The sequence below is a fragment of the Dicentrarchus labrax genome, unplaced genomic scaffold, assembly GCF_905237075.1.
Source record: "Dicentrarchus labrax unplaced genomic scaffold, dlabrax2021, whole genome shotgun sequence".
Lineage (NCBI taxonomy): Eukaryota > Metazoa > Chordata > Actinopteri > Moronidae > Dicentrarchus > Dicentrarchus labrax.
The window spans coordinates 24,465,017-24,485,747 of record NW_026136706.1 but is presented as its reverse complement, the minus strand read 5'-3'; the positions used below and the strand labels follow the sequence as shown (position 1 = coordinate 24,485,747).

At 41.5% G+C, this 20,731-nt stretch overlaps 1 protein-coding gene across 2 annotated transcripts; it reads left to right on the top strand.

Moving 5' to 3' along the window:
* The first annotated feature begins 12,964 nt into the window (after window positions 1–12,964).
* On the top strand, window positions 12,965–20,117 carry tent5c (terminal nucleotidyltransferase 5C). 2 transcript variants are annotated; one of them, XM_051403638.1, is made up of 2 exons: window positions 12,965–13,042; window positions 14,587–20,117. In XM_051403638.1, exon 2 carries the CDS (start codon window positions 14,610–14,612, stop codon window positions 15,759–15,761), a length of 1,152 nt encoding a protein of 383 aa, XP_051259598.1. In that variant the 5' UTR covers window positions 12,965–13,042; window positions 14,587–14,609; the 3' UTR covers window positions 15,762–20,117. The 2 variants fall into 2 exon arrangements, with proteins under 2 accessions (XP_051259598.1, XP_051259597.1); XM_051403637.1 differs by lacking the exon at window positions 12,965–13,042 and adding an exon at window positions 13,236–13,365.
* Window positions 20,118–20,731: the final 614 nt, after the last annotated feature.

Below are 20,731 nucleotides of genomic sequence, written 5' to 3'. Positions count from 1 at the left end.
TTGAGGCTGAACATCTAGCACTAGTTTTGAGTGCTTGAACTTGCCAAGAAGCCATTGATACATTCAATCTGATGTCCAATGGAACTCCACATGCTTCTACAAATGCAGATATTTGCACCTGTATTTTCTACTTACTTACTTACTCTACCTACTCATATTTTGCCTACAGTAACATTTTCCATAATAGTTCCATGGTTTTATATTTTTATTACATTATAACATATGTACTAATTTAGACCTCCATGATTGAGTGAGAAATGACAGCTGGTAGTAACATCTGTCAGCAGCAACTGTGCTCACGCTCCTTTATTGCCCACTATTACAGCCTGCTTACATTCTCGTAAGCACACATATGTTAACATTATCTTAAATCACCCTGTTTTGTTTTTTTTCACGCATAATAATTGTTTCCTTTCACTGTTGAATTTAACTGGCCATGATGCTGCAGTGAAATTTTATAAAATCATCTTATCTTAAATTCATCCTCATGGTAAGCAGATGATCCCCTCCAGACATGCCAAGTATATTACAAATAGCCTGTTCAGAACAATACTGTAATGTGTATCTGTTGCATACTGGACCAGGTTTGACTTCCAAACTTTCTGTGATCAGAAAACCTGCAGGCCCCTTAAAATCAGATTTTCAGTGAGCACAGAGAAACTTTCCACTTTCAGCAGATGAATGTGAAAAAATCCCTCTAGTGTTAAACTCTGCTCATACAGCATTCAGACATCACACTGTAGGAACAAGAAGAACAACAGATTTTTGACTGGAGGGGGACTGTGGGAAGAAATATTACACTTCCACCCATTTCAAATTAGTTCACTTTTAAAATTCGAGACACAGGTGAGGATGCGGTGTGTCCACTGCAGTGGCTGAGAAGACTAACACACTGTAAGTGTCCATCTGTCACCATGTTTAACCAGTTAAACACTGTTCTGTTGAAATAACCACACTCACACTTTCAAGATGTTGAAATGCGATGTTGCAAAAGTATATCAGGAAACAGCTGTTTCGTCTCAATTTGGTGCACTATTTACCATAATATAAAAAAATGATCTATGTCATAGGATGTAGTTTCTGCATGCTGGCAGACAACTTTCAGGTGTTGATAGTTTCTGTGAACATAGCTTTCTATTCTGTTTAAGGAAACACTTCTGCAGTATTATGACACATGGTTTACGTTGTACAGCCCCAACGCTTATAGTGCAGTATCACTGTGTGACATTTAGCACTTAGTATCACAACCAAAACCATCAGGCGTCCAGAAGGCTCAAAGAGCTCACAAGTGTGACAGAAAAACCACCACACCACTTCCATCAGTCACAGGAACTTCCTTTAACTGACCAGGAAATCACAATGACTTATTTCCTCTCTGATAATTAGATTCTGTTTATTTATTTCCCGAAATGAGAGCTGTGACATGGCGATGTACACACAACATCAATAACTCAATCTGTCTGTGTGATGATACGCCATTTTATGTTTTTTTCAGCTCAGTCCCATCAGGCCGCTGTAATCCTCTCCATTCCTTGGGTGTCATTTCAACACATGTTCGCTTTGTTGAAGTATCAACGTTGATTTCCAGACATTTTAGCCTGCTGAACCAGATCTGCCCTGTTTATAAAATTACTCATAGCCTTGTTTTGTTTGGCCCTGCAGCAGCTAACAGTGAATGGCCTCAGTATGTTCAGACAAAGAGAGAAAAGAGGAGACAGGAGGAAGACAGAGGGTGATCGTAATCCTGGATTAGCCAAACTGTTTGGATGAAGACAGAGAGGAGGAGAGGAACAATCAGCAGCTTTGAAAGTGAAGGGACAGTTATGTGGTGATGAGTCAGGGCCTCCCAAAAGTCTGGATTACATTGGGATGTTCTGGGTTTTATTTAGCTGTGGTGTTTCTGCACTGCAATGCCCAGCCCTGGTGCCAACAAGTCATCCAATCTAAACAACGTTTTCTTACGGCCTTCCACACTGACTCATAAGAGTGATTTAGCATCTGAGCATCCAAAGCTCAGAAATAATTAGCATAGCCATTTTCTGCACCTCTGTGATTAAAGTTAGGTTAGGATCAGGCCATTAAAGCTACTTTGTTAAAAGTTTTATATACAAAATCGAGATGCCACTGGATGTCACACTAGAATACCAGCATTTTAGACCAAAACAATGGATCAGAAACGAAATAAAACTCACCAAAATTGACTTTATTAGTCCTTCCAACAACAACCAACACTGGTTTGGTCAAAATAAACACTTAAATCACCAAGTTAGATGAGAAAATATTCATGAAAAGGGCTGTAAAGGCCCTAGCGTAAGATAATGTTAATCCTTGGGGACAAATTTGGCTGTTGTTAGTTTTTCCACTGCTCCAATAATCACTAACTCTGATCCAGCTTGAAATAAATCCTTAATTTACAATGTAGAGGATAAACAGCATTTCAGTTGATCCTCTCAGCTGCACACGGATCAGACCGGCTATGGAAACAAACCACAGAGAGGCTGCGATAGCAACACAGGCAGAGGGAGTGTGACGTCATTGCACAGGACACCATGACTCCATTATATCTTTACATTGCAACTAGTTGCTGCTATATTAATTAATTATTCATTTTAAATGTCATATAGCCCATGTAACCTTTGAGGTTAATGCAAGCAGTAAATTAAAGAAAATAACTCTGTCTAGTTATGACGGTTTTCTGATGTGGAAACCTGACTGAAAGCTGTAACTGATTTAGGAGCAGTTACTGCTAAATGCTAAATGCTAAATACTAGATGCCACTGGTGGCAGCAATGAGCACAATGCTGCTGAGAATGTCTTTCAGTCAGTAAGCAAGCACAAAAAATGTTGCACCATCTCAAATTCTACAGTTTTGGCGTGTCCCAAATCCATACCTACAAATTCTTAGCATAAATGTCTTTATGGGTTTTTTTTTTTTATGTTTTTTTTTTTTTCAAATTGCACAAAAAGACCTGATGTATCAAATATGATACAAATTAGAATTCATTATTAAATTTATATTTCTTTTTTTTGTCAGCAGGTTCAATAAACACTCAAAAATTAGAATCTGGCAATTATTTCATGGTTCAGGCTTTGACTTTAAAAAAATGTTCATTCTATTTATATTACCTTTAGTTAACTTCACTTTGATTTCACTGATTAAAAACACTATGACACAACTGAGTCACAGTCCTGTTTTCCATTCTGCTCTTGATGTTAGAAGTCTTACAAATGGAAAAAACAAGCTGGAGTGAGTGAGTGCATCTATTCTGGACTCAGATCTCTCTCTGCCTCTTCGTCGTCCAGGCAGACAGAGAGAGCTTATTGGAAAAAAAGGGGGTTGCTGAAGTACATACAGCGGGTCCGCCGACATACTCCTCTGAACACCGGTAACACTGCACTGAGACCATTAAAAGCCTACCTAGTGTCACTTTGTCTCTGGCTTTTCAGTCAATCACTCCACAAAATTCATCCCCTGCATCTGTCTCTTACCAACTCCGCTCTCTCTTTCTCTGGACTACTTTGGTTTGAGTGGGAAACAGTCTGTTTGTCAATGACCGCTCTCAGCAGACAGATGGGGTTTCCCTCCATGGGGTTTGGCCCACTCATGTGTAACTACTCTTCCTCCTATGAGAGCCAATTGTCATAACTGCTCAAAATGTTTCACAGAACAGAATGTTATCTTTTGCACTGAGAGGAAAAACACCAAGTAACGTTCAGGTCTGTCTTTCCACAGTGGAATCAGTCCCAAAACCTTTTATTATTCATTGATGCACATGATAAATTATTTTGGAAGTGCCTCTGCAGGGGAACATAAATCACCATTGAGAGGGAGAAGGGAAAACTTTTTCTTTTTACCCGCTGGCTATAGCATCATAAAAGATGCCATCATCGAGCAAAATTTGACCTTCAGATGAGGTTCGTTCATGTAATAATGAGCGTAATGCAGGAGGCGGGAGGATTTAATGTGCCCTGTGATAAGCAGCAACAACTAAATGATGTCAGAGGAAGCCCAGGGCTTTTAACCCTCGGACTGAGCCATTCTGAAAAGATTAGCACATGTTTCCGTCAGCAGACGAAGTGGAACCTTTAATGGCACTCTTATGTTTGCGAGCAATATGTGCATCCGGGTACATGCAAATCAATTGTTTTTGTGTGACTCAGCGTGTGTTTAATGTGTTAATGGCCAGTGCTGCTTACCCATCCATGGCCTGGACACACTGAGTCACTTCTCAGGTGGCATGGCGCCTAAGAGAAGCAGGTGGCAGAGCTCCAGCTGCACAACAGGATGGACACACACACACGCGGTTCAGGTAGACTGAACCATGTACTCAACCAGAGAAACCACGCACCTCATAAACATGCTGCCGTTCATCCTTAAACAAGAGCAGCATGATAACACTCTATCGTCACCTCAGAGATGCTGTACTCTGGGTATGTGCCAGAGGGTGTAGTATCATACATACTGGATATTTTTACAGCCAGGAGACAGATGGCTTTGCACAAACAGCTAAAATAACAACCTCTCTTTCCAAAAACACTTTTTGTGTGTGTGTTAACATCACAGAATATCGGTTATCTTAGAAAAAAGCCAATATGCTCATTTAGCAAAGTCAGCATTCAAATTCTGACCTGGTCACAGGTTGTCACTTTTGATTGGGTGTCAAGAACGCGGGTCTTACCTAATGTTAGCCTGTCTGAGGGCAGATGCCAGGGTTAGGAAGGTGTGGGAGTGGCATGCTGCGAGACCGTGATGGACAATGAATGATGATCCTCATCCCCAAAGTATTTCGGTTTAGTTTGTCTATTTGTTGACCGCAGTGGGCTGGAACCAACTGCCTCAGCCACACAGCCGAGTGAGCAGCGCTGTGGGGAATGAGTGGAGCGAGGCCTGCATCCTTGTCTTGTGCAGTCGAGGCATTTATTGGATTTTGTGATGTTAGTTGCTGCTACAGTCACCAAAAAAAAGGTAATTTTACCATGATAGTAATTCAAACACATATTTATTACTCACAAGCTCAGATATCTGTCTGTCTGTTTTTCAGTTTAACTCATCATTTGATACTGTGGCCTCATTTAATATCATCATCCAACATTGTGAGTAACATAACAAACAGAATTTGTTGAAAGCTGCACTAATCAATATATTTGTGTCAACAGAGAATCACGAGACTCACATGTGTAATGTGAAAGGGATGCCCTCAGCTTATTGGACGCTTGTAGTATCTCTGAGCTCATTGTTTTTCGTTTTTCTGAACCATAACTTTACTGTTGTAGCTCAGCCTCGCCGCTTTCATCAGTGTCATTTTTAACAGCATCATGCAGGTGTTCTCAAACAATGTGTAGAAACTGACGTCAGTTATGCTACATGCCCAGCAGCACACTGCAGAGAGGCAAAGTTAGCGACAAACTGGTGAACATAGAGTGAATATTGGACATTACCTGGGGATACTACGAGTCCAGCTGAATGCTAATGTTGCTTTGTGTTTCCAGGATGTGTTAATAGGCTATTTGCTAACACACTGGCCATATCAACTTCATAAGGTGGTAATGTGTTTGCTGCTGTTGGCAGTGCTGCCAGCTGGCTAAAAAATATTGCGCACGAATAGAACAAAACCAGTTAGTGTATGTAAAATTCTGGAAAACTAAACAGCACTTCCCAAATAAAATTCCAGTCCAGGAAAATGTCCTGTGGAGAGAGGTAGTATTATAATTTTACTGGAGCTCCAGCCTTGATGCTTTCTTTCACCAACTACAGTGAGCGGGTAATGACTCGGAGTAACGCCTATTCCTAGATAGCAGGTCTCTCCCAGTGTTAGAGGAGTGGTTCTTCAGAAACACATGATGAACTGTCTGTAAGTGCCCACACTGTAATTTCTGTGTAGGTGTTTTCCTGTCAGCAGTAACAAACTACCCAACCCACCACGTCCTCAGTCTCAATCTCCAGTTGTGTCCTTTGCTCCATCCATCCTCCCCTGCTACCCCACTGCCTGTCATTATACAGTCACCAAATCATTAAAGGATCACTTCGCCCAAATCACAAATGGACATACGTCCTGATTAATGGTATCCAGCCCTGCAGGTAGTTTCAGTTTTGGGATGTCTGCCTCCGCCCCAATACAACTGAGGTGAATGAACTTTTGCTGCTGGTGTTCAGTAATAAGAATTCTGATTGAAAAATGAATCAGCAACATCTCTTTCCATATGACGGTGTTTATCTAGATCATCAGCAGACCTTACTCAGCAGCTCTCGTTTCTACTGAAGAATTAGCCCCTGTGGAAACTGTTGACACCATGTTCGGTGGATTATCCACAGTACCTGGGGCAATGTTTCTAAAAACACATACTGCCGTTGAGTTTTTCAAATGTAATTTTTTCCATGCTTTAAGCAGCACAAATAAAATCCATCCTCCTCCATTGTTTAGGGGTAGAGGCACAAGTTTCAGAGACAGATATCTCAAAACCTGGGCGAATAAAACCAAACCTACCTGCATGGCTACATAGCAGCAGGAAAGGAAGCAAATATGGTTGATTTTCATTTGTATGAACTGACCTGCAGACAGTCCCTCCAGTAAGTTGCAATATTGCGATCACAACAGTTAGAGCTAATTCCACCAAATTCAACCAATCCTTGTGAATTTGGTGCAACATGGCAATTTGCATAAATTTTTTATGAATTATACAAAGAAATTGCAACATTTTTTTCAGTTTTCACTTTCTCCCGCAATTTCATTGCAGAAAATGCCTAATAACCTTACCATACCCATCACAAGGTTTTAGGAAATCTGCTGTGAAATCAGGCATTTAAGGCTACAACAATTTTTAAAAAAGCTGATGGGAAAGCTTAGTGGGCATCTTACCTCACCATTAGCCACCCTAATCAGGCCTGCTAACTGCCCCTGCAAACAGGTTCTTTTAACAATTTGCAAAATAAGTACGCCTAAAAATGTAGATTTACATGCTGTGAACACAGTGTGATTTTTTTTCAAAATATCCTGCTCAAAGACAATTGCTACTTTGTCAAGAATAGGAAGGATTTGATTGTGGTTGCATTAGAAAATCTGAAGACAAACTTTATCAGAATAAATCTTTATTAGAGCAGAAATCTTGAAATGAGTTGTTAATCCAACCTTACTTGTTGCAGATAGCATGGATCACAACTTTCTGCTACTCAGATTCAAGCATTATGTTAACAGTCTTAGAAGTGCTGAGCTGACTAATGTTTATAATTCTATTCCACTGTATCCATTAAAATAGTAACTTTAAGCTCTTTTACCATTTCTGTAGATTTACAGTCATTTCTGTAAAGTGTGTGTTACCTTGTGGTGAAAAAATAAGACATACGGAATTCAAAGTTTATTTCTATTTTCTGCTTTACATGTTTGTTTGTTTTTCTAATATTATTTGACAGCTAATGTACTTGCTGCCATCCGTATTGCACTTTTACACTTTTACACTGTCCACATACTTTTGTGTACTTTCAGCCTGGGTCTGTTTATGAAAGCTTAATGCTACTATATACAATGATATATAACAATTGTGTGCTTCCAACTTTGTGGTAACAGTTTGGTGAAGACCTTTTCCTGTTTCAACATGATAGTGCCCCCAATGCACAAATCCAGGTCCATAAAGAAATGGTCTGATGTGGAAGAACTTGACTGGTCTGCACAGAGCCCTGACCTCAACCCCATTCAGCACCTTTGGGATGAACTGGAACTCCGACTGTTAGCAAGATCCAACCTTATCATCCTACATCAGTGCTAGACCTCAGTATATGCTCTTGAGGCTACAAGATGCTCAAATTCTATAGTTTCTGAAGTCTATACAAAAACTGGAGCTGAGTCAGGCTGTCTGTTTTTTTTAAGCCGGTTGTTGCACCTCCCACTCACCTCTATTTTTCACTTAGCTGCCAGCAGACAGACAGCATGCTATTGTAGACCTGCTAGAATAAACATTTGAAATGCATTTCCCCTTCTGAGTCACTGGGTGCATTTTTAATACATGTATGTGCGTGAGTTGGTGGTGGTGTGTGGGGGCAAAACAGAAGTCCCCATAATGCAAATCATTATGCTATGGTTAGTGTACGTCTCCAGGAAGGTCAATGTCCTTTTAAGTGATGGAAACATGACTGTGTGTGTGTGTGTGTGTTGGTGGTGGTGTGTGTTTTGTGAGACCAGGTGCATTGGTGTAGTGAAACGCCGCTGTGACATAGTGGGCACATTTTTTTATTACAGGAAATTTCAAAGTAAAGATCCTTCTTCCCCCTGTCTCAGTATTTAGGCATTAAAATTCAGTCCTATCAATTAAAATTCTCCTCTTTTCTTTTATTCATGCTGTTGTGGTGAGATTGTTGTGTCAGTTATACATATACTTGCATTTGGACTGCTGTCCTGGATTTAGAGTTTGTTTGGTTTTGTACTTGTGTCCCGGCCATGGCTCACCAGGCAATATCTTATTTATTCAACGTATACAGTGCTATAAGGTATACAGTGCTATAAACCTCAGACTCTAGATCCACATGTTTTCTGCATCAACATTGAGTTTCTCAGTCCCACAGCTAACACAATAGTAAAAGCACTCAGCTATACTGTGCCACCAAAGGCATGCATGTGTCAGTATTTGTGGTCAGATCTGCTGTTTTCAGATAAAGTGCACACAGATTGCGTAATATTTCTAATTATTTAGAAAATTGTGTAATAAAGAACAGAGCAGATGTGTTTCAGGTGTGGTGTATATGATGTGGGAGACACATATGCTTTGCAAGAACCTCCTGAAAGATGCTTCTGCTTTCCATGCATGTCAGCCCACTCAGGCCAGCCGGGGTTCAGAGGCCAAAGGTCATCATTCATCCAGACAGTTCACTAAACACCCTGAGGCCAACAAAAACTCTGGTTTTACCTGCTCTGCCTAGGCCAGGAATTAAGCACAAATCAGAATCAGAATCAGGTTTATTGCCAAGTAAGTTTTCACATACGAAGAATTTACGAAAAATATAAATAAAGATAAAAAGATACCAAATAGAATATATATAAAATGGCCGGATACTTAAATAAATGAGCTGTACAGAAATGTGTCTAAAAATTGAATGAGAAGTCTGCAGGTTAGTGTCATATAATGCCATCTGCAATATGCAAGATAAAAAAACACCAACGGAAATGCATTATTTTTATTATACCATATACACAGGGTGGGTTTAAGAGTCAGTGTCAAACCTAGGACTAATATCCCGACAATTCAGCTTGGTTCTGTCTGTGAGGCCACATTAGACCTCAGAAAAATGAGGAATAACTTGATGTTTCTGTACTTTAAGAAATATGTACACGGAACATATATTTCATATTATTATGGGATTTCATTATTTTTATATGTAGATCTATAATGCAACCCATATCTTATTTTATTCAGCCTGTTTACTTTGATGAAACTGGAGCTACTCTCTTGAACCACACTGGGATTTTGAGGCTGCTACCAACATTGATAGCAACAGATTTGCTGGCCTGATGTCAGAGCTGACTGTCTCATCAGATGTGCTGTCCCATCCTCGCCAGCTGACACTACCTTCCTAGGTATTTCTAGGTATCGGTTTGAAACGATGACGGAATAAAGGTTTTATGTCTCTTCTGTACATTTGAGGTGAATATCCGTTTTATTGAAAGTATGATGCATGTATGAGGAAATCCCCTCTGTGCTCCTCTAGTTTCCTATCAGTGCTACTGATTCACCGGCACTGAGGTGATGTACAACCCACTCCTTTAGGGGCTCCCCTGCAACACACACACACACACACACACACACACACACACACACACACTACACTACAGCATATGTGTGGTTTAAGCTCCACACTGTCGATCAGTGGTTTCAGCTTACTCTTTCTCCCACCACTAATGTCGCAGAGAAAAGGAAGAAGCTCTTTTGCAGGAAACTGCATCTTTAGTTACATCTGTTCCCTGTAACACTCTTCCTCACTGACTCACTTATTGATATGTGTGTTTCCTTGCCTTACTTGGCAAGGAAACACACTACCCTACTTGTTCAGTTCCCTGAGATGATGTTGTAAGTTATATTTGACACTGTCTATTAACTTTTTAAGAGTCTCCTCTGACAGATCAATATAGGGTTAGGGTATATCACTGCAGGAAAGAGACTGGAAAACTGCAAAATGAACTATTGATCAATAAAGGTTCCAATTGTTTATGTTTTGCTGAAGACAACACATGGAGAATATTGAGAATACACCCAAAAATAGAAATAAAATTCAAAATGGTTGTGTCAAAAAACATAGTTTAATATTAGTTTATAGTTTTGTTTCATATGAAAGATGATGAAGTCCAATGATAGACACTTGCAGAATAGATTAGTAGAGGACAGATGTGCATCCAACAGACGTTTTTTTCATTGGCATGAGTTATCCATCACTAGTCATGTGATTGGAAGAGTGGGTTTAGGAAAATGTAAATGGGGGACCAGACAGTCCTTGAGTCTGGGGCATATTTTGAAAACAGGTAAAAAAGTGTTACACTCCAGCAGCTTCTAGGAAGAGGTTAATATGTCTGTTCAGCGTATGAAATGCCAAACAAGTATTCTGATATAAAATGATCTTGAATAAATAACCGTTTGTAACTCCAAATAGCCTTAAACAATAAGTAGCAGTGGTTTTACTCTTATATTTTTTCACTTATATTGGCATAGTGACAACGTGACTGTAGAACATAACAAACATACGTGGACGTTTGATGCACAATTCTACATTTTAATAAGGTGTGAATTTAAAATGATAAAATTGTAGTTTGACAAATAATATGAATACACCTTGCATCTATATAATAATTGATTAATGATTATTTTAATTATATTGATTTTATTCTTAAATTCTGTCATTTTTTCTACTTTTGTGCTGGAGTTCGGGTAGGAGATTGGTTGGGCCAAATATCCCACACTCACTGTTACGTCTCATTCCAATACTTTATTTTGTCTACAAATATTTTTTCATTTGGACCTGACAAATATAACATGGCTGTGGTTAAAGTGAGAGTGAGGGTACAGGGAGTGAGAGACAGGGAGTGAGTGCTATAGCAATATGATATCAAATTTACACATACTGATACGCATGATTTTATCAATATACCCACTACTTGCTGCCATCAGTGCCAAATGTGGTTTTTAGAAGTAAAGCCACAGTTTTCCCTGTGAGAACAGCACACTGCCTGTTATTTCTACTCCACTGGTTGTGCTTTAATTCTTCAATAAGCTGCTTTGTTTTGTATGTTAACATGAAGGGTGTACGACTCTGTGGCATCTAGCAGTGAAGTTGCAGATTGCAACTTTTTGAATGCCGCTCACACCTCAAGTGTGTAGTAGAAACTATGGTGGCCACAAAACTTGTGAAAAACATGAAAAGCCCTATCTATTGCCAGTGCTTGGTTTGTCTGTTCTGTAGAAACATGACAGTTCAATATGGCTGCAGATAAAAATCTCTCATTCTAAGGTTTCGAAAATACACAACAGTTCTTATTTTAAGGTGATTATACACTAATGAAAACATAGTTATGAGTATTATATTCCATTTCTGCCAATAGATCCTCCTCAATTTTACACACTGGACCTTTAACTGTTGTTAATCATCAACTGTTCTGTTTCCCTTTACAAGGCAACAGGCTCTTATTGTTGAAACAATAGCAGAATTTACTGGCATAAGCCTGTCTTTTACTTTCCAAAGAATCATAACTCTCTCATATCTTTTGTGGTTTCCTTGCATTAATAATTGCCTCTGACTTAGTGAGGGAAGAACTTATTTCCAGAGTGTCACTGGGGGGTCAACAATGCAGCTGTGCTGTTTGTCAGAATAGAATATGTATGTAGCCTATAGTGTGTGTGTGTGTGTGTGTGTGTGTGTGTGTGTGTGTGTGTGTGTGTGTGTGTGTGTGTGTGTGTGAGCGCTCTTGCACAACTGCAAGAGATTTACAGAGGAAAGTTTTTATGTGTTCTAGTAAAATGAACTTTCTTCCGTAGAAATGTTAGGGAGGATTCTCCCTGCTAAGTCACCACAAGCACATTCCTGCAATGTTTCCTGTGCAGTAGAAAGGCCTGTCAAGACCATCAGCAGATTCCCAGTGGGGATATTTGGTTGCTTGTGAGAACTAATGCTGTCTGTGCAGGTTGTGTTTAAAGATGTGTTAACTTTAGCATCAATTTTGAAAAGGTAGTTTGTGGTGCTCTCAAACTGTTGTGTTATACTGAAAGGTGTTTCAAATATTTTGCCCTCATGTGATATCAGTCAAAGTAGTCTCAATACAATAAACGGACTTCTGAGTGTATTTAGTGTTATAGATCTGTTTAATATAGATAATATTTAGCATTAATCTGCATAGCCCATAGCACTTTGCTGACCGTATGAGGGCTTGCTGGTAAACCCCAACTCTCTTCCTCACTGACTCACATATTGATATGTGTGTGTGTGTGTGTGTGTGTGTGTGTGTGGAACTTTCCTTGCCAAGTAAGGCAAGGAAACACTGTTGTAAGTTATATTTGACACTGTCAATTAACTTTTTAAGAGTCTTCTCTGACAAATCAATATAGAATCACTGCAGGAAAGAGACTGGAAAACTGCAAAATGAACTATTGATCAACAAAGGTTCCAATTGTTTTGCTGAAGACAATACATGGAGAATATTAAGAATACACCCAAAAATAGAAATACAATCTAATTCAAAATGGTTGTGTCAAAAAACATAGTTTAGTGTTAATTTATAGGGCAACACACTTATGAGTAGAATATATTCAAAAATATATTTTAGAGTAAAATGATCACAACCTCAGATTGGCTTTAATATAAACACAGAGCAGATGAGTGCTGTTTTTGAACTTCACTCTGGCACAGCAACAGTGAGAGAACGTCGGCCCGTCCGCCTGGAGACGGTCCAGGTTACTTGGCAACGCAAAAACCTCGTTGACCAATCAGACGCTCTGCTCGGCGCATTGCTACAATCACATTCGACGGTTCTACAACTATGTGATCTGCTGACGTTGAAAGTTGGACTTTGGGGTAAATATATAAAGTTAGTGTTTTACTTTACATATACAACATTATATATAAGTCATATAGTATTTTTTTTATTATAAAAGCCACGCTACATAGACAGGGACTGTGTCGTGCCACGGCTCTGCGTCTGTGTCGGTGGGTCGTACTTCGGCTTTATAAAACAGGCGTGTCTTCAGCGAGGGGAATGGTTCAAATATCAACTTTTCACCGGTGGCGTTGTGTGTGTGTCTCTCAGGCGGTGGATTATGTGGAGCTGTCTGCACGAATTACTATTTAACATCTTCTGTATCCGACTTTGAATGCTTCCCGAGCACGCTTTTGGAAATGTACGTACTGCTTTTCTCCTTCATTCCTCTCTGTCAATGGAAACTGTGTTTTACCTCAATAGTTAAGTTCACGCAAGTTAGACTCGTTAAGTGAAAGTTTATCGTATCCATGATACCAAAACGTGACAGTTCAGTCAGTTGGGATATTTCAGCGTAAAACGTGGACTCATTTTCTCTTGATCGTTTCAAACTTACGGTACGTGACTTTGCTGAATTTGCGGAGGGATTGGTCGCCATATGGATTTATATTATTGAGTCAAACTTAACGTTATCTACCTGGCGTAAAGGTAAGGCACGTTGGCGTTAGTTTTATATCCCGGTGTGGTTCTTGTTTAATCAGGTTATGCTAGTTAGCACCGAGTTAAGTTAGCGGTTAACGTTAGCTCGACATCATCGTCACGGCTGAAGTGATAAGTCAGCTGGAATAAATAATTACTTGTGGTGTCTTGACGAAACGTGTGTAACGGTAATTTGCTTTGTTAGCGTTAGTTTCGGGTTATTTCTGAGGGGAAACGTCGGTTTGGTGTAACTTTGAGCAAGTTTAGTGTTTGTCTCTCAACGGTTCTGGAATAAAAGCCAGGCTCGCGGGGTGAGCTGTTCTAGAAAGCTCACGGGCTCTGTGTGTGTGTGTTTGTGTGTTGTGTGTGTGTGTGTTTGTGTGTGTGTGTGTTGTGTGTGTGTGTTTGTGTGTGTGTGTTGTGTTTTGTGTTTGTGTGTTTCTGTGTGTGTGTGTGTGTTCTCTGTGTGTGTGTGTGTGTGTCTCTGTGTGTGTCTCTGTGTGTGTCTCTGTGTGTGTGTGTCTCTGTGTGTGTGTGTCTGTGTGTGTGTGTCTCGTGTGTGTGTGTCTCTGTGTGTGTGTGTCTCTGTGTGTGTGTGTGTGTGTGTGTGTGTGTGTGTCTCTGTGTGTGTGACAGAGAGCAAGCAGGTTGTCTCGTGCTCTCATTTTGCTCTGCTCGTGCTGAATGGGTCATGATGCTGCTGTTTCATGAGATATTTTAAAACTCGCGAGCCAGTAGGTCTAATATCTAACATTTGTTTGTCCTTGTATTGGGTTTGTGTTTGATGGTCGTTCTTACAACTAATTCAAATGTGCTTGTGTTGTATTTTGTGTTGCTGTGACAGGAAACGGGTTCAAATTGTCTGATTTTTGTAGGTTTTGTTTGGTTCGTGTCACATTTGAAAGCCAAAACTAACATCTTTTTTTCTCTCCTGCCATCTCAGTTAATCTGAACTTTTGTGAGAAGATGGATAACAAAGAGGAATCAAAGAGTTGTTCCGTCAGTGTCCTGACCTGGGAGCAGGTGAGCCGGCTGAATGAGGTTCTGACCGAGGTTGTGCCTGTACATGGACGGGGGAACTTCCCTACCTTAGAGGTGCGGCTGAAAGACATTGTGGCGCGTGTCCGCTCCCGCCTGGAGCTGAGTGGCATCAGAGTGAAGGACATAAGGCTCAATGGCTCCACGGCCAGCCACGTACTGGTGCAGGATATTGGCTGGAGCTACAAGGATCTGGACGTCATCTTCAGGGTGGACCTGCCGCACGAGGCAGAGTTCCGCCTCAGTAAGGACGTGGTCCTGGGTACCCTGCTGGACTTCCTACCTGAGGGTGTGAACAAAGAGAAAATTACACCCATGACTCTCAAAGAGGCATATGTTCAGAAGCTGGTGAAAGTCAACACAGAGCAGGACCGCTGGAGCCTCATCTCCCTCTCCAACAACAACGGCCGCAATGTGGAGCTGAAGTTTGTGGACTCAATACGGCGGCAGTTTGAGTTCAGTGTGGACTCCTTTCAGATTGTGCTGGACTCCATGCTTGCCTACTACGAGCTGGCACAGACGCCCATGTCACAGGCCTTTCACCCCACTGTGAGTGGGGAGAGCATGTACGGGGACTTCAACATGGCACTGAGCCACCTGCGGAACAAGCTCATCGCCACCAAGCGGCCCGAGGAGATCCGAGGCGGCGGCCTGCTGAAATACTGCAATCTGCTGGTGCGGGACTTTCGGCCTGCCAGCGAGGAGGAGTTCAAGGGCCTGGAGCGGTACATGTGTTCACGCTTCTTCATCGACTTCCCTGACATCGGTGAGCAGCAGCGCAAGGTGGAGGCCTACCTCCAGAGCCACTTTATAGGCGAGGAGAAGAGCAAGTACGACTACCTCATGATCCTGCGGCGAGTGGTCAACGAGAGCACGGTGTGCCTCATGGGCCACGAGCGGCGGCAGACCCTCCATCTCATCTCGCTGATGGCCTTCCGAGTCCTGGCCGAGCAGAATGCTATCCCGGATGCATCCTGCGTCACCTGCTACTATCAGCCTGCGCCTTATGTCCGAGACCACAACTTCAGCAACTACTATGTGGCTAACCAGAACATTCCAACATGGCTGCCATGTAACTGATAAAACAACCAAGTGGAAGGATGTACAAGAGGGCACCGCCGCTGCTGCTGCTGCTGCTTTTGAAAAGAGAGAAGGGATAAATTAAATAAAAAAAACTCCCCCAAAAAAATTATATTATTGAGGCAATAAATGCTATGTTCCTCTCAAGGCACAATTATATTTAAGTGGACAAGTGTTTTGCTTTGTTTTTTTGGAATCCTTTCTCATTCCTTATCTACAGAGTTGTCTAGGTCATTGAATAGAAAGTGATATTTTTAAGTGTTTAGATTTTTTTTTTTCTCATCATGTTTGGTTGTTTCCCTGTTTATCAACCTTATTCTTAATGGAGTTGTGTTTGTGCCTTAACCTCCAGGTTTACCCTCCAATAATTTAAGTATGGGCTATTTTTGAAGGAATGGAAGAAGAAAATGTTGTAGCCCTATATTTGGTTTTCTCCTGTGATTTAAGAAAAAAAAAATGTGAAAAGGCAGAAAAAAACAGAAAATATTGAAAAATGGTATTATTGTGAAAGGGGTAATATTATAGGTGATGGCCAAAAAAAATAGCAGAGCACCAGTGTTAAAAAGGTTTAGTTCACTGGGTAAGGAACATAGGTGGTACACTAATAACTTTGTTCACATCAGAAATGAAGGGGAAGCGAGTGGAGTTGTATTTGTTTTAATTCATTTTGACATAAATATCTCTCACAGACCTTTGTGCTCTCCCTAATATGCCGGTAGTGCCTGTGATTTGTAAACAATGCAAGAAAAAAAAAAAGTGTATTTTTATTTTCCACTGTGAATTTCAGTGTAGGGCGAGCTCCCCTCCTCCCCCTTTATCCAGTTTACTCAGCCCTGTACTTTACAATCATGAGCGGCTTTGAGTGGAAATGTGCAGTGAGACAGTTTAGTCCTCAGATAGACGGGCTCCTGTGTGTCTGAGGAGTTTATTTTTCCCTGTTTTTGTGTTTTTTATTTTTTTTTTTTTTTTTTAAAGTCACTTCCAAAGCCTCACCAGTGACCTCCAGATGTCACAGTCCTCTGGCTATTGTGGGAGACTGAGTGACAGGACATGGGGTGGACACGGGCCCGTTGAGGCAGTGTGGCTGGCCTGGTTGCCTGCAGCGAGAGCTGGCTGGGAGTCTCGGAGTGACAGGCTGACTGGTTGTCCCTTCCCTTAAAAGGAGTAGCACATGGCGGGCCGGCGGTGTGGTCCCTCACCACCATTGCAGGCTCGACAGCAGCCCTGAAATGGGATCCTCCTCTGATGCAGCTCAGCGACTGGCTCTCAAAACTACAGGCTAGTCTATAATTATCCTCTTTTTCTTTTTTTTCCCCGAGGGAGGTATCTCCGGAGCAGGGGAACTGGGGATGGGTATGCGAGCAGCAGCCCTGCCACCTTACATGTGTGGGAGCTGAATCACTTCCTGTCCTCTCGTATGCGGTGCCTGCTGGGACCATGCAGTGTTTGAACCCCTTTTGTGGTCATGGGAGGATAGACAGCGGGGAGTGCGACTGGTATGTTCAGAGAAACGCCAGCCTGCTAGTGGGATACCACTCCCCTTTCAGATTTGGATTTTTATTTATCCTGAAAGCTACAACTGACTTCCCTCCCTCCACCATCTGTGACAGAGTTGCCCCCCTAAATTTATGAATTTCTATTTTTAGCCTAGCCTATTATTAGGTGTTGACTTGGAACACTTGCAGTGTGGCATTACTAGCAGGAGGCCTGAGTTGGGACTCTCCTGACATACCAGCATCCAGGTTGGTTCTTTTGCAAGCCCCCCCCGGTCCCCTCAGTTACTCAGAAACCCCGGCCTCTCACTGCGGCTCGTGTTTATACTAGATAACCAGGAGTGTGTCTTATCTAGCCGGCCCCCGACTCACTGCTGGTTAGAGAATTGTTAAAGGGAGGTCAGCTCGATCTACTGTGCAGGTCGCACCCAGGGCATGTTCTGCTGGCTCAGCTGCTGAACTTTGGTATCAGAACTGCCGTAGTCAGTTTTTGTTTTTCCCTTTTTTAACAAGTGAGGTGCCACACACTGTCTCGCTCTGGACCAAAGTACTTTACAACCAGCAACTGAAGCATTCAAGTGCCTTTGACTTTTTGGAGAGTGATTAGCTTTTTAAAGGGTTTTTTAAAAATGGTGATCAGATTTTTTTTTTTTTTCAGCCCCTTTAAACCCAGTGAAACAGTTGATACAAGACTGTATCATATCTGTATTAGATAGCAGTTCATAGAAGAATACATACATTTTTGGTTGAGGAGCAAAATAGTTTGGTTTGAATTTGAATTTTTGGTATTTATCATGTTTTTTTTCTCCTTTAAACCTGTCTGTCTAGTCATTCCTGTCAGTCTTCTCAGCCATTTCATTTTATCCCCGTCTAATGTCTTTTCCTTCTCGTTTCGGCCTTGTTTTCACTGGCAGCCATGTTTGACTTCAGTGTCACCTGACTGCCTTTTTGAAATCCAACTTTTGTTTAATTCAGATTTTCTAAACAGACCTTTTTATGTATTGACACCCCTAATTTAATGGACTGCCTAGCATCATAGCTCCACCTGCTCCGAAGCAACCTGGCTGTATTGTTTTGCTGACAGTTCTGTCCCCCATCCAAACCAAAGCAATACCTTAAGTGCCCTGACAAGCCATACTTGTGGCACAGTAGCTGGCGGTCCCCCAGCAGAGACCCTTACTAACAGAAGCACTTTAAAGAGGCCTTGTTTTACTCCAAACCCAGCCACCTGAGTGGAATGTAAATAAGCTAATGTGGTCAGTTGCTGGAGGGAGTTGAGCTGGTTCTCAGGGACATAATGTGTTTTTGAGAGCTTTTGTTTTGTCCCCTTTTTTTTTATTTTTTTTTATTTTGGGATGGTAAATTGGTTTAATCTGCCCTTGACATTGGGACGTCCCCTTTTGAGACTCACCTTCATTCTGTCTGTTCTTCTCACCGTATTAATTGTAAGTCTTGACTCTGTTCTTACCCAAACTGCAGGTTCTTAGTAGAGTAGATCATGTTTGAAGGTGGAGGGAGCCAGCAGACAGCAGCCTGCTACAGCCTGACTGCAACGCTGGGTTTTATCTGTGCATCCATTTGCTCTGAAACCTGATCACTCAGAGGACAGTCCCCTCCTAGTTCAGTGTCAGCAGCTGGACGTATCGCCACACTCTCAACCCTAACATGATCTTTGTTTTGTTTGAGAGCCAGGGCACAAACCATCGATTTACTTACAATATACCTTTCAGGGAACGACAGCCCAGAGTCTCCTCTGAGTGGACCATTAATTGGTTTCTCAAAGCACAGAGGCACATTCAAAACCAGCAGCCTGATCTCGCTGCTTGTTACAGGTTGAAGTCTGCAGAGCGGGAGGGGGGAGGACTAGTCTCTTCTTGGGCTTCTTGTTGACATCGCTCACTAAAAGCAGTTCTGAGCGATGTCAAAGAAAATGCAACAAACGACAACTTGCAGTTTCTGGTCTATGGTGAACGCAGCCCGGAATGAAAATCCTCTGCGTTCTTTCCAATCCACCCCACTTTCATGTGTTTACGGTTATTGTGACTTTTTTTTTTTTTTTTTTTCCCCTGACGGCTGTTAATGAAAGCTTTACCCCCTGCCCCCCCCTAGATGAGTGGGGTGCACTTCCTTCGTCAGGGTTGATGTGTGTATGTATGTTGATGTATGAACTTTGTGTGGAGGACGATGTTGGGGGGGGGGGGGGTGATAGAATGAAGTGTATTTTGCCTTTTTGTTTTTATTTTCTAGCCACACTTTTTTTTTCTGCTGTAAACTTGTCAGTGTTATTGATCCTGTTGCTTCTCTCACTCACCTTGCCTTTGGTCGTCCAACTTGTCTGGGCCATTGTGTATTTTTTTTCTATTTATGACACCTGTAGATGTATTCTCTGCTGTAGGGGGTGCAGAGCAAGCTGTGGATTAGATATATAGTGGTTATGCTTGTCTAAAGTGCAAGTCTTACACCATGGGGATGTGAGGGAGGCCCTCTGGAAGCTCTCCTACAGTTTCTATATGAAGAGTTGTGAATTTCTTTTTTGCAGCAGATTTGTGTTTACGTTAACGCGTGGAGGTGTGTGTGCTTGTTTGCATGTGTGTGTATGAAGGGATGCCCGTGGCTATACACAAAGTGGGGGAAAACATGAAATTTGTCGCACTATTATATTTTTTTTGAAATAGTTAATGCAAAAGAGCTTTTTTGTCAGCTTCGTGATTGTGACGATGAGTTTGATGGTTCCAACCATTATACTATTTCATTTTTCAGCACTTTTACCTCACTTGAGTTTTTCCTTTTGAATGGAAATGTACATGTACATCAGGAAAATGTGTTTGAAGAGGAAATAATGAATAAAGGGTATTAAATGCAATATGTGCTTCAGCTCTTTCTTCCAACTGAAATCAACTGTCTCTTATCCCAAACCAGCACTTATGTGTCAAATGTCTGTCTGTCGGGTAATACTGCATTTTATATCCAAAGTCTTAAAACACCTTCTAAAGTTACTAACAGACCAGCTCAACTAAAATAGGTAGTCCTGCTTATGTGGCCTTCAAGTGAGGCCACATCAGTGGTCTGTGCTTTGGTGCTTTTTTTTTTTTTTTTTATATACTGTTTGGTTTAGGAATGTGAACCCATTCATGCACTGTTCTGTACACAGTGACTGGAAATTTACTTCCTCCAGGACCACAGTGCAACAACAATGAGGAGCCGCATGTGTCGCAATATACAGTACACTAATGTAACATACCAGTGTACACAGTGACTGGTAAATGGACCTGTAATTGTTAGGCCTTGCTTCACCACTCAAAGGTTTTACCACAGTGCAACATACAATGAGGAAGCCACAGCATGTACGGCAGTGCAGCAATCGGGGTTCAGTACTTCTCAAGGATACTTCGACATGTGGCACCAGGAGCCGGGGATCGAACCCACAACCTTCCGATTAAGGAACGACCCGCTCTGCCTCTGCACACGCTGACCAGT